The following is a 13,632-nucleotide window of genomic DNA, read 5'->3' as shown; positions in this document are numbered from 1 at the left end:
ATTTAAGTTATACATGCAAAAAACATTTTGATATTAAAGAGAGCTGCAAGAATTTTTATCAAGAAAAAAAACTACAAAGAGCATACACAAGGAATGGAGTTATACTTTTTAGGATTTTAAATACATGCAAGAGGTGCTGTCTCTGTGCCGCAAGGCAAATACATGAGATTGGATATTATAGACGACTAAATGCAATTACGACCAGTAGATGTAAATACATGAGATTGGATATTATAGACGACTAAATGCAATTACGACCAGTAGATGTAACTAATGATTAAGACAAACGGTAAGGAAGATTCAAACATGAAATTGGCTTTAGATTATCAGAGACCAACAGCTTTGGCTGGTGCAAATGATATTGTTATGACTTAAGATTTTAACATTAAGAGGCAAAACAGAAGAAGGGAGAGTATTTGAGAGTGAGACCTTTCTCTTGAAACCTGATTTGGGCCTTCAGCTTTTTTCTAATCCTTGATCGTGCCAAAGATCCTGAAGTAATATAAACAAACATGTTTACATGTCCATGGGTTGGTGCTGCAAGTCAATTACGTAAGAAACAGAGTTGAGATATCTACCAGCCCATGTAAGCAAAGAGTTGATGAGTAGAGTAATCGATGATGGTAGTCAGCACTGTAAGCAAAACTATTCTGATAGATTTAAGGTGTTTCTCTTTCAAGGAAGCGATAGGTTTGATCTTACCCGCCAATACAAAGGAAGAAAATTAGAGGGGCTGCTTGGGATATGATAACAAAAACTTGCAGCACTAAAGGTTTGTGCGAGAGAGATACAGTCACAAGAGGAATCTGGAGTTTGGGTTTGGTTGTTTCTGTCTGATACAATTTTTTTTTATTGGTTAGATCCCTGTCTTCTTTCCAGCACACAAATTCTTTTCATTGTTAACCCTCAGTTGCACAGTTTTTTTTTTCATTTAACATCATATGTGAAAAAGCTGGTGAATAGTACCCGCAAAAGCTGGCGATAATTTATGGGTTTGTGGTTTTGTTATTATCATACAAGAATCTGGGAGCTATGATGAAGAAACTAAGACTAGTTTTTGGGTGTTTTCATAAAAAAATAAGAGAGGGTACAAATGAGAATCTAGTAGAACGAAGATATAAAAAACACACACATCACAGCAGAGACCTGAGTTGTTACTCTGTTTCGAGACCGTCTCCGTGTTTGCTACACAATGTGCCTATCTTCGCCATTAAATTCTGGCTCTAGCTCCTCAGCTGCAGAAATACCAAAACATAAAATCAAAAGCTGAGAGCTACATCATGAATAGTGTGAGCAACTCTTAATGTATTTGCATTTAAATACTTGTCCCTCCTATCAAATTATAATCAACATGAGCAAAATGTATGCGATAACACCATAAAAGGTAGGTTAGACTTCAAAAATATTTCATTTTTGCCATTAGTTTCACTATCCTAAAGCAAAAATATAAACTGCAGAAAACCAAGAGCCAAATACTGTGAACTGGCTAAACCTGAAGCAGGATATGTAGAAGGAGGTTCACTATAACAAGTAAAACCGTTTTACCTTTTTGGAGTGTTGTTAATTTGAAGCATGGTGGTGACTGGATAATTGTTGTCATTGAAATGGGGATCTCTTATCAGACGGCTTTAGAATCTGGAAGGAGCACATCAAGCTCTCATCAATGCTCATCATCGCGCCAGCATTATCAAACTCTCCGCAATAGTTGGGAGCTGAAAACACAGTAACAACCTGTCTTTCCGCAAAGAACTCATACCCATCTTCAACAACCTAAAATAAAACACACACACACGAGAGCACAAAAACACACTCAGATCAAGCTAGCACAGTTTTGTAACTAAAAGACAAGAGATAACACGAGTTAAAGAAAGACCTGGTGGGCACGACAGATAAGGTCCATATCATTCTTCTGCAAAAACTCCGCAACCGTGTCAGCTCCAAAAGTATACGAAACCCCACGGTCGTTCGCTCCCCAGCCTTTGACGTCTCCGCTAGGATCCGACCAAAGTAGATCACACACCAAACCCGAGTCAGGAATATCCAAGGGACGCGAAATGCTCCTGATCTGGTCCAAGCTCGTCAGCTCCGGGGAGATCCCGCCGTGCATACACAGTATCCTATCGTCGATCAAGGCGGCCACGGGAAGACAGTTAAAGCAATCCGTGAATATTTTCCAGAGCCTGACGTTGAACCTGCGTTTGCACTCGTCGTAGAATCCGTAGATACGGTTGATGGAGGCGCACTCATGGTTGCCTCTCAGCAAGAAGAAGTTCTCAGGGTACTTGATTTTGTAAGCTAGGAGAAGGCATATGGTTTCAAGGCTTTGCTTGCCGCGGTCGACGTAGTCACCTAAGAAGAGATAATTGGCGTCGGGAGGGAAACCTCCGTACTCAAAGAGCCTCAATAGGTCTGAGTACTGCCCATGAATATCACCTGTAAAAGTAAAGACAGAACTCTATATCATGAGAACCAATCAAAACTCAGTAACTTAAACTAGTTAACATATATACAAAAAACGAACCTCAAAAGAACATGTGAAAACTCTTAATCCTGTTTAAGTCTTATATAACATAACTACTAAACTTCACGTTAAAACTCCACATTTTACCACCCATTCGCTTGAATTTTAGAGTTCTGAACTCAAAATACCATTTTTCACCAATTTATTGACTCACTTAAAAGGGCCAAAACAACATTAACGCTCGAAATTACAACTTAAAAACTACCAATTGTTACATCAACATGCACTAACAATTAAAAACCAAAAAAATCAGTCTACTTCAAACCATTTCCTTACAAAATAACAACAGAACAGAAAGAGAACAAAAATTAAAAATAATTAGAGAGGGAAGAATCAGACCGCAGATCTTGATGGGAGCTTCGAGTTCGAGGAGAATGGGCTGTTGGAGAAAGATGTCTTTAGAGACGGCACAGAGCTGTCGGATTTCACCTTCGCTGAGGTGAACTTGTTTCCCCGATCCAGGCCTCGTGTTCCGAAACTCAACCAATCGCCGGATTATATCGTCGAGCACCGCCGGTTCCATCGCTCTCGTCTGCTCCTGCTCCGGCGCCGGCTTCTCCGGCTTCTCCGATTAAAACGAGCGGAGATTTCAAGTGTGAAGCTCTTTGCCTTCGGCGTTGTGGAGCTTGCGAGGAGGAGAGGGAGACAAGAAGAGACGACCGGCTCTGTCAGATTGATTTCATTGGTCCTTTTTTGTGTAGTTATTGATTGCGACACTCTTCCCTTGTTATTACGAGACGAGTGTTTTTTCAGTCCACCTAATGGGCCTCTTCCGAACTTCTAATGGGCCTAATAATTGGGCTTTATTCTAGAAGGTTCAGTCAATTACGGAAATTTTCATGACTTTGCTTTCACCTTTCTAGTAATCCTTTGAATGATAAAAGTGTGTAGGATTGTGAGGAGTCTTTGTGAAATCGTTGTAAGCGATGTAGATGGTAAATCAAAAGCGAATGAATACAGTCGAACATCTTTTGGTTTATAAGAAATCTATTAAACAATCTTATAAGAACATTGTTAATCAGTTATACCTGATTTGTGTTAATATCCTAACACTTGCTACTAAAAGATTCATAATCTATCCAAATTTGTTTTTTTTTTCCATTAAAGGTCTTGTTTCAATTATTAAAGATCTTGAATGTTTGGGCTAGCTCCTCAGAGATTTCTAGTGAGTTTAGTGGAATCTCTTCTAGTTGTTTATTGTCATATCTCTTCTTTGAAAAATATTTATCGTGGGTTCATCGGGTCTAGTTTCATATTCACCGTCTCTAGCGAGAAGCACCTTATACCACCATTCTTCCTGTCCATGAAAGGAGATGTCGTTTTTGTTTCATTATCGAACTTTAAGTCTTGCTTTATCACTGCTTTTCATCTTGTGTAGTCGTTTGTATTGGGCCTAAAGATGCAATCGAGACTAATTGTGTATTTTCCGATGGTGATAGTTTGCTCTCAACGTCGCTTCTTTATGTATCTTAGCTGTCCGGTTTTATTGTGAAGATATTATCGATGCATTCGAGCTTGATCTTGAATTTGCTGTATCATTTTCTCATGAAGAACTATCTTGCTTATCTACTTTCTTGTGTAGTTTATATTTTCAATCAAAGAGAATGGTACATTACCTCTTTTTATTGTAACAGAAAGAATTGAGTTTGAATTAAAGTAAATTTATGTTTCAAAAAAAAAAGTTAAAAGGAATCGATGGTTAGTAGAAAGCTCGATCATAGCAACGCATTAACACGAAACATAAGAACACTTTCTTTAAAAAAACAAAGTTATCCTGTCTTTATTCATTATTATTTTATGGTTTATACATGTATATATAGGAAACAAAGTAAAAAGAATCATCGATTCCTTAACTTGTGGAAATGGAAAATGAGATAATGTTCCTACAGAAGGATCACTTTCTTCTTATTTGCACAGACAAATTTTTCAGACACACACCCAGTATGGCTCAAGGCTTAGGCTGATAGGAGAAACCATTGACAGTGAGACCTCCATCAACACAAATGGTCTGACCAGTAATATATGAAGCTGCAGGTAGACAAAGAAAAGCCACAAGTGATGCAACCTCTTTTGGCTCTCCAGCGCGACCAAGTGGAGTTCTACTAAACAAACTCTTCCTGTAACAAGCGTCTCCGAGAACCTGATTATTCACAAGATTATAGGACATAAGAATGATAAGTACAAAGTGTTAACTGGAAAATAATATATAAGAACAACTACTGGAGGGTGGTATTGATTACAGGTGCAGTCATATCAGTGAGGATAAAATTAGGAGCAACAGAGTTGGTTCTTATGCCATCAGTTGCCCACTCACACGCCAAACTTCTTGCTAGTTGATTCATAGCTCCTGTACAAAAAAAAAGATATTTAATCATTTAGAGGATAAACGACCTATTTACCCACTAGAAGTATCGCATAGTAATAAATTCACAAAAGCCTTCATGCTTGTCTTTTTTGTATAGATTTGTTACTATACGATATTTTTGGTAACTAACAGACATACCACTCTTTATATTATTATATATGTTACACAACATGAGCTATATTTGACACTAGGATCTTTTGTATCTATCTAACAATAATTGTTGCTGTGAACCAAGCGCTCGTAGCTTGGTGGTAAAGGAGGTACAACTGTACTGCCCGCCACCCGGGTTCGAGTCTTGGCCACAACGGATTTAACATCCCTTCCGTTGGGGCGTTGGACCTTTTTCGGGAGGATAGTTGGAATTGTGGCTGTCCAGATACCAGAGTTATCAAAAAAAAATAAAAATAATTGTTGCTGTGTTTAGAATCTTATTTCAATGAAGACGAGATCTAAAATAATGCACACACACACGCATATATATAGTATATCTATCTTATCATTTCAGCTCTGAATTTTGACACACAACACTAAACCAACTTACTAACGTAAATCAACATTAACCTTAAAGATATTCACAAGATTACTATGTCTATTGTTTTTTTTTTTCTGAAACTGAAAAGGTTAAATCCGAGTCTATTAAAGACACAGACCTAATCCTCGGGTGGAGGTACAGCCCACAGATAAACTCTCTCCTGGACATTCAAATGAGCCGAAAGCAATAGTTCATATCCATGTGGCTAGCAGGGTTCAAACCAGGATTCCCCGTATTAGGTTTATTCCCTCAAGTGCCTCTAGACTACCACCACTGGTTTTACTATGTCTATTGTTATTGATTAATATTCCATAGTTCTACCTTTCGATAAACCATAGAGGGATCCGCATTCCATAGATACAACCCCTCCAACAGAAGAATTCATAACAATGCTTCCATATCCAGAAGCCTTTAAAAGAGGATGTGAAAGCTGGCTAAGATGATAAGCAGATTCCAAGTTTGTTGAAATATGGAACGAGAAATCTTCTGCCACATATTCTGTTGTTGGTTTAAGGCGAATTCCCCCAACGTTATTCACCTATGTTGAACAAAAACAAAGAGTAACAAAAATCTTACTATATTTGCCACTACTTAATAGGTATTTTTCCCCTAAGAATATACTTATATTTAAAAAAGTTAAGATTAACTTACAAGAATACTCAGCTTGCCATCGAACATCTTTGAGACGGTTTGCATTAGTGTTTCTCTCTCGGGACGAGAGGATACATCACATATTGAACCGCTCACTTGAAACCCTTTCTTTTCCCATATGCTTAAACTTTTATTGAGCAGTGTTTCGGATATGTCACATACATGGATTATAGCTCCAAAACTAGCTAGCTCTTCTACTATGGCATGCCTAGAACAGTCCACAATTTAACAAAAGGTTATCGACATTACATAGAAAAGGGGACGTAGCAATGGGAAATAAATATGATAATGATATAGCTAGAGAGTAGAAAAACGAACCCGATTCCGCTGGCTCCACCAGTTACAAGAGCAGTCATGCCTTGAAGACTCCATCTTTTATCCATTTTTTTGTTTTGTTTTGCATGTGAGTAGGAATGACCACAGATCCAAATAACATTTATAGAGGCGAAGTATATCAAATATACGTAGGTAATGACGTTTTTGAGGTGTGGAAACATTAAACATTATTTAAAATAATCAAAAATAAATAATGTAAACCAAATTTTTATAGCTTAATAGCAACTGTGTATATATTAAGTAATATGCAAAATACATATTTTTTTTTTTTGAAATAGTAGTTTGGTTAATTTTGGTGTGAACTAGTTTTGAGTTTCGTAATTAATTTGGCTGTCATGATAAATTTTCAAGTGCTAGAGTTTCTACTTCTAGTTTTAGGACTCGATTATGTCGTTTCCTAATATTCTGGTTGATGCACGTTTTCTATATTAATCTGGCTGTCGATCTTGGACTATGTCGAGTCCTTTCCTAATATTCCGATCGATGTCGTTCATCTCATATACTATAAAATTTAAAACGTTCTAATATAAAGCTTAAATAATGTTTGGGAATATTTATAACAAAAATAATGTTAGGAATACTTATAACAAAATAATGTTGGGATAAAATCCTCACCGAATTGTTTTATTTTCCAAGGATGGTTGGCTTCATTTTCGGCGGATAGTATTTCTCTTGCACAATATTATCTTGCAATTTGTACGTAAACCTACATCAAATCAACCACACCAAACGAAAAATCATATCTGGTTTATGGTTATTTGAGTTTATTCCGTGATCTGATGAATCTCAAAATACGTACACTATTACTTAAAAACTTAATGGTATATGTATCACATTCACATTAGTTCTCAGAAAAGGCAGTCACAGTTAAAACTTTAAACACAATAAAATATTATGATTAAAATATTTTAAAATTTTGATTTATTATTAGTCTGAACTAAAATGTAATATGAATTTCTATGAATAGGTCCATTAGGTCCATTTTTCAAAAAATCACACATGAATCAAGGTTGTGATTTCTGTTTTAATATATAAGATAATACCAAAACTATGTTACTTGTTAACTTATAAAGTTATTTACTTAAAAAAAATTATTTACTTTTTCAGAATAAATATTTTTTATAAAAGAAGAAATATTTACTAGTACGATATTTTACTTTACACATTTGTTCTTTTTGTTTGATTTTTTCTCTTCTGGTGTATTCAAATTGCGTATCCTAGATTCTATATGTATTGTACATGTATTTCTATAGACTCGGTTGAATAAGAATCATTGATTCTCTCTCTTGTACCAAATACTTTATAACAATAAGAAAAACATTAAATAATTTTAAGGGAAATTCTTTCAAATAGCTTTTTTAAGATTTTTCATAAAAATAACCATCAAAAAAGAAAATGAACAAAATAGCCTATTTTATTTTAAATTTTTTTTTTTTTTTTTAAATTTGAAATTCTGTCTCCAAAACTCTACTCCTTAACTCTAAAATCCTAAGTCTATATTAGTTAATCCTAGTGTAAAAATACATTTTCAGTCTTTAATAAAACTTATTTTGGTCATTTTCTTTATTGAATGTTATTTTGTGACAAAAACTTAAAAAAAGTTATCTTAGGAAATTTCTCTAATTTTTATTTAGAAGAAAAATCAATATTTAATTTATATATTGTATTATGTCATTTTTTGAAGTGGTCTAACTTAAAACAAATAAATTTATTAATTTATCAGATTTATAAATGTATATTTTAAGTTATATATATATATATATATAAACTATAGTCCGATACTTTGAGATTTCGGAGAAATTGGTTTCAGAAGACATTCTTTTTTTTTGTCATCTTCCGGAAGACAATTATTTTTAGAAGCTTGTACCTCTTTGGCTTTTCGACTCTGTGCCATTTTTTGGACAAAACTCTTGATGTATTTATAGAAATCCATATTAGTTTATAATAATTCATAATTCTATTTATGAATTCAGTTATCTAAAATTTTATGATTATATTAAAATAAATCTTGATCTCATAGAATATCTTTGATTTAGTCTGCTAGGTGTATAACTCTGTGTCGACAAAAAAAAGGGTGTATAAGTGTATAACTCTATAAGACCATAAACATTAGTTATAAGTTCTTAGTCTATAGAATATAAGCGATTTTCAAGAAACAATATAATATAATAACAACATAAATTTCGGGTCGTAAGGTGATTTCTTATGACTTATCCATATCTTTATGTCCAAAACCGTTTTAATAGGAGTAAAGTAAACTAATTTTATACTCATATGATAACTTTTACTATCCATCTCACTCAAATTATGATAGATACCTTGATTTGACAAACTCATTTTATCTATTAAAATATGACTTATTCTTGGGTTCACCTCCTAGAGTGAATCTCTAGGTTCACCATAACCAATAGTACTATGTTATTTCAAATTTGATATTTTTTATAAAATGAAACAAATTATTGTCAAGTTATATTATGTTTTTAAAATAAAAAGATAAAAAAAATAAAAATAAAAATAGTAGTAATTACAAAAAAAATATTTTTAAGAAAAAACTAAACCCTAAATCCTAATCCCTAAACCCTAAACCCGAAACTCTAAACCCTTGGGTAAACCCTAAACCCTTGGATAAATCATAAATTCTAAATCAAAAATACTAAACACTAAAACACTCAAGGGTTTAGGATTTTAGTGTTTAGTGTTTTTGATTTAGAGTTTATGATTTATCCAAGGGTTTAGGGTTTACCCAAGGGTTTAGGGTTTCAAATTTAGGGTTTAGAGATTAGGATTTAGAGTTTAGGGATTAGGATTTAGGGTTTAGTGTTTTGTTGACGACGTTAACAATATTTAAAAAAAAATATTTTCTTTTGTAACAACTATTTTTTTTATCTTTTTATTTTAAAAACATAATAACTTGACAATATTTTGTTTCTTTTTTTAAAAGATATCGAATTTAAAATAATGAAATTCTATTGGTTGGTGAACCTCTAGGTTCACCCTAGGGGGTAAACCCAAGAATCCTTTATATACTAAAGCGCAAGTCGCCTAACAAATAGAAATCTGACACATGTCATATGTTTTACAAATTTTAAAAACATAAATGCAAAAAAAAATACAAAACAGTTTCGTGTGCTTATCTCAACTAATCTTTTCTATAAAAAAAATTAAAAGTTCCTAATATTCCTCACAATACACCATCATCTCACGATCTTTGGAAACGGTAATCTTTCGTTTAGATAAAAATTTAACTCACAGAGCTTTTACTCAAATTCATCTCTACTTGCTTAAATTCCTAAATTCTTTGTAACAGCTTCTAACTCTCTGTCTAAAGTGTGAAATTGCAATTTTAAACAGATAGATTGAAAATTTTATTAACCGTATCCATAGTATCGAATGGTGGATCAATATCAACGAAATCTCTGGCAAACCCACGGTGGCACAACAATAGGCTTCAAACGGGCAGGCCAGTCGTACTCCAAAATTGGCTGATGAACGTTAGTAGTGTCCAGGTTATTTACGCTAAAAACACTCAAACTCTTCCTCCTCAAATCCTAAATTGCGTCATGTTGAATTTTTTTTTTCATCGACCGTTTCTTTTGTAATCTACTGATAGCTTTTTTTTATAAACATTTTGCTACATGCTGGGTGAAAGTGATAACGCAAGTAAACGAAGTCGATGTCATTTTCAAAATAGATTAAATCAATTCTGGATTTTTTGGAAGTTCTTATTTTGTGTGGTAATGTGCACACAAAAAAAAGAGAAGGACACACAAAAAAAAGAGAAGGAGAATAATAGAGACTCGCCGTAAAGCAAGCGTACAAAATCTTTCAGAAATTTGAGAAGTGCCACAAGAGAAAAAATGATGATCATTAGAAGACAACAAATGGAGCTGGAGAAATTCAGGTGAGAGGAAAAATGAAAAAGATTCATATATCACCTACTAATCTGATCAGTGACCAGGTTGGTCTTCATTATTTTTTTATTTATGTGTTTATTTGTTTACTTTTGATCTATATATACTTTTTCACTTTTACTTTTCTTCTAAGCTTAACAAAATTTGGCTGATTTTTTTGGAAACAAAATGTCAAAGCATGTATAGCATTGAAAATGAAGAAATGTAAAAGTTATAGTGAAAGATAACAAAAACATCCATTGGAAAAAAAAAAGAGATAAACACGACAAAAAACACTAATAGAATTTATCTACAAAGTAAGGTTGATACATTAATAGTACTTATGGAAAACACATGTTTTTCTTCAATTTGTGTTTCATATGTATAAATTTTTATTTGGTTTTGAAAGAAGATCAATATTTTACTTTCAGGATTTATATTAGGGCTCTTTATATTATGCAATTGTAAGTTATAAATATCAATTTAAAAATAAAATAAAATGCAAATTAAGATTGTTAAATTTATATCTACTATATTTAGTGTATATCTACATACAAATAAATAATAGCCGTGCATAGCACGGGAGATATACTAGTAACTCTTAAAATAGAAGTCATGACTTCATTCATGTGTGATTTTTTTATTTAGACCATCCTTAGAAAATTTATTAATTTTTACATAACTTAATTATAATTTATGTTAATATCTTTATTTTTATTTAATACTAATAAATATATTAAAGAAATATCTAACAAAATCTTTCAAATATCTTTTAGAATATTTTTTTAAGTATATTTTCAAAATTAGTTATTTAAAAATTAATTCATCACAAAATATAGTTATGAATAAAATTTTAGTTTAGTTTTGATTGTAAACAAAAATTATAAATTATAAAAAATACTTTTAATAATATTTTAATGATAATAATAATTACAAGGGCTTCTTTCAAAAATGACTCAAAATTTCAAGTCAAACACAAAAATAACCTATGTTTTTTTTTGAAACTTTGTTTTGTCCTACTTACCCTAGAAGTTCTAGTTATTCACGAAAATGCCATTACTTTTTTTTCGAAAATAATGTTTTTATCTTATCATCCTCAACTTCACCAAATATTTGCAACTTTGCCATTGACATCAATACATCAACCACCATGAACTACCAAATTGAGAGTATTAATGCCCTAATGTTTTGATTTTTTCTCATCCTTTCTCCTTTCCTATCCACACAAACCATATATCTTACACTTTCTCTCAAAATTCATCAAAAAAACTGAAGATTTTCATTACCAATTAGGTAAGGTTCATAAACTCGAGATTCTTGGTGATTAACGAGTAGGTAGCTGTTCTGGTGAAGTTCTGAGTGATTGGAGAAACCATGCAAGTCATCTCACGAGTTCAAGGTATGAAATCGCGAACCACATTTTATTTTTTAGATCTGTTCGACGAAGAAGACTTCTTTAGAAGTCTTTTTTTATCGAGAAGTCTTCTGGTCAATGCATATATTAGTTTTCAATTGACCTTTTGTGTTTTTAATAGAAGACTTCCCTGGAAGTCTTCTAACTTTCCTTTGTAAAGAAAAAAATTCAAAATTTTCAGAGAAGTCTTCTCCGATAAACATGTTACTTTTAAATTTGACCGAAGTTGGTCAGAAATTTGACTTTTTATAGAAGACTTCCTTAGAAGTCTTCCTGGAGAAAACTTCTACAGAAGTCTTCACTAAATCTTTTCAATGCCGGAAGATGTCTGCGTGGGTTACTTTTGCAATTGAAAAATAATAGTAAAACATTTAATATTAGAAGTCTTCTAGAAAAGTCATCCGACGGAAGACTTATCTAAGTCTTCCAGAAGTCTTCTTTTGAAGTATTCTCTAGGTAGACTTCTGTAGAAGTCTTCTACAAAAAGTTAAAATTCTGACCAACTTCGGTCAAATTCAAAAGTAACTTGTTTATCCGAAAATACTTCCAAGGAAGTCTTCTCTGAGAATTTCAAAAAAAAAATCAATTTTAAAAGTAAGCCAATATTTACAAAGGAAAATTTCCTTAGATGTCTTATGTAGAGTAGACTTCTTAAGAAATATTTCTTCGTAAATTTGCAATTGAAAAAAATGACCTAATCAGAGGACTTCTTTTGAAGTCTACACAGAGTAGACTTCTTTTAAAGTCTTCCGTGGATGACCTCCAAAGAAGTCTTCTACGTAAATATTTATTAAACTTCAAATTTATCCAAAACTAAAATGATTTTTTAATATTTTCTTGCTAATTCATGTTTGTTTGTCAATATTGGGACTACTGAGTCGAATTCTTAACTTAATTGGTGATAATTATTAAGTTACAAACGTTGTTGTTTAATAATGTTTCTAGCTAAACGGAGAAGTCTTCTGTAAGTCTTCGACATAAGTGTTAACTTTCAAAAGTGTTAAGTAACTTCAAGAATATCACTTCATGTGGTTTAATGTATCTTTTTAGATCATAAGATATAATTTTTAACTTACCTGAAATTTTAAAAAAATCTTCTCTCACTTAAAATTCAAGTTTGATCTTTTGTGAATTTGACTAAGTTATTTTTAAGTCTTTTCTCTTAGTTTTAGTAAATTTGACTAAGTTTTTGTGTTGTTGTGTTTTGATATGAGTGGATAGAATGGTTAAAACAATTTGTGGTATGTTGTATCAATAACTTCAATAATATCAAGTACTTTTGGCAAGACATGAACATTTTTAGCAAATTCTTTTGATTAACATTTCTTTAAGTTTACAAAAGAATTCACAACTAAATAGTGCACATACAAATCATAAAACAAACCATAAACAAAACTATTACACATGGAACTAGATATCATTCCTCAACATGGATCAGCTTGGACTCCACTTGACATCATTCATTTGTACCACTTTGGACATAAGACTTTGGAAGACTTCCCGAAGACTTCGTGGAAAGTCTTCTAACATAAAATACATTAGAAGACTTATCACGAAGTTTGCCAAGAGTCTTCCGAGAATTTCTGAGTCTTCCAAGAGTCTTCCGAGAGTTTCTGAGAGTCTTCCAAGAGTCCTCGGAGAAATCTTCCAAAGTCTAACTCATATCTGAAAAATCTGCATATTCAAACTTTGGAAAACTTCCTGAAGACTTCGTGGGTCGTCTTCTAGCATAAAATGCATTAGAACACTTCCCAAGAAGTCTTTCGAGAGACTTCCAAGAGTCTTCTGAGAAGTCTTTCAAAGTCTGATTTATATCTGAAAATTTTATATATTCAAAAGCATTCAAACAGTTTCAAAATAGAGAAAACTTCAAAAACACTTTTTATGCTTAGTAATAAACAAAAATTTGTCACATTAGGTTGA

General features: G+C 32.6%; 2 protein-coding genes across 2 annotated transcripts; both read right to left on the bottom strand.

Annotated features, from left to right (window-relative positions):
* Positions 1 to 944: 944 nt before the first annotated feature.
* Positions 945 to 3,238, bottom strand: LOC103868042 (serine/threonine-protein phosphatase PP1). The gene is made up of 4 exons (XM_009146132.3): positions 2,861 to 3,238; positions 1,874 to 2,433; positions 1,546 to 1,770; positions 945 to 1,235 (listed from the first exon to the last, which is right to left on the bottom strand). The coding sequence occupies exons 1-3, from the start codon at positions 3,042 to 3,044 to the stop codon at positions 1,597 to 1,599; spliced, it is 918 nt and encodes a 305-aa protein (XP_009144380.2). The 5' UTR covers positions 3,045 to 3,238; the 3' UTR covers positions 945 to 1,235; positions 1,546 to 1,596.
* A 470-nt stretch (positions 3,239 to 3,708) lies between these two features.
* Positions 3,709 to 9,021, bottom strand: LOC103868256 (tropinone reductase homolog At2g30670-like). The gene is made up of 5 exons (XM_018658984.2): positions 6,388 to 9,021; positions 6,070 to 6,277; positions 5,740 to 5,956; positions 4,762 to 4,868; positions 3,709 to 4,661 (listed from the first exon to the last, which is right to left on the bottom strand). The coding sequence occupies exons 1-5, from the start codon at positions 6,564 to 6,566 to the stop codon at positions 4,470 to 4,472; spliced, it is 903 nt and encodes a 300-aa protein (XP_018514500.2). The 5' UTR covers positions 6,567 to 9,021; the 3' UTR covers positions 3,709 to 4,469.
* Positions 9,022 to 13,632: the final 4,611 nt, after the last annotated feature.

This window comes from Brassica rapa, chromosome A05 (genome assembly GCF_000309985.2).
Source record: "Brassica rapa cultivar Chiifu-401-42 chromosome A05, CAAS_Brap_v3.01, whole genome shotgun sequence".
Classification (NCBI taxonomy): domain Eukaryota; kingdom Viridiplantae; phylum Streptophyta; class Magnoliopsida; order Brassicales; family Brassicaceae; genus Brassica; species Brassica rapa.
The sequence above is the reverse complement of the archived record's forward strand: the minus strand, read 5'-3'. Positions and strand labels throughout refer to the sequence as shown.

What these genes read in the sequence shown, in the direction of transcription:
- LOC103868256 (XM_018658984.2), bottom strand. Translation starts at nt 6,566, where the DNA reads ATGTTTCCACACCTCAAAAACGTCATTACCTACGTATATTTGATATAC. An exon ending in GGTGGAGCCAGCGGAATCGG is followed by an intron (nt 6,278 to 6,387) that starts GTTCGTTTTTCT and finishes GGACTGTTCTAG; the next exon opens with GCATGCCATAGTAGAAGAGC. An exon ending in CCTCTATGGTTTATCGAAAG is followed by an intron (nt 4,869 to 5,739) that starts GTAGAACTATGG and finishes TTTTTTGTACAG; the next exon opens with GAGCTATGAATCAACTAGCA.
- LOC103868042 (XM_009146132.3), bottom strand. Translation starts at nt 3,044, where the DNA reads ATGGAACCGGCGGTGCTCGACGATATAATCCGGCGATTGGTTGAGTTT. An exon ending in AGCTCCCATCAAGATCTGCG is followed by an intron (nt 2,434 to 2,860) that starts GTCTGATTCTTC and finishes TTACTTTTACAG; the next exon opens with GTGATATTCATGGGCAGTAC. An exon ending in TTATCTGTCGTGCCCACCAG is followed by an intron (nt 1,771 to 1,873) that starts GTCTTTCTTTAA and finishes GTTTTATTTTAG; the next exon opens with GTTGTTGAAGATGGGTATGA.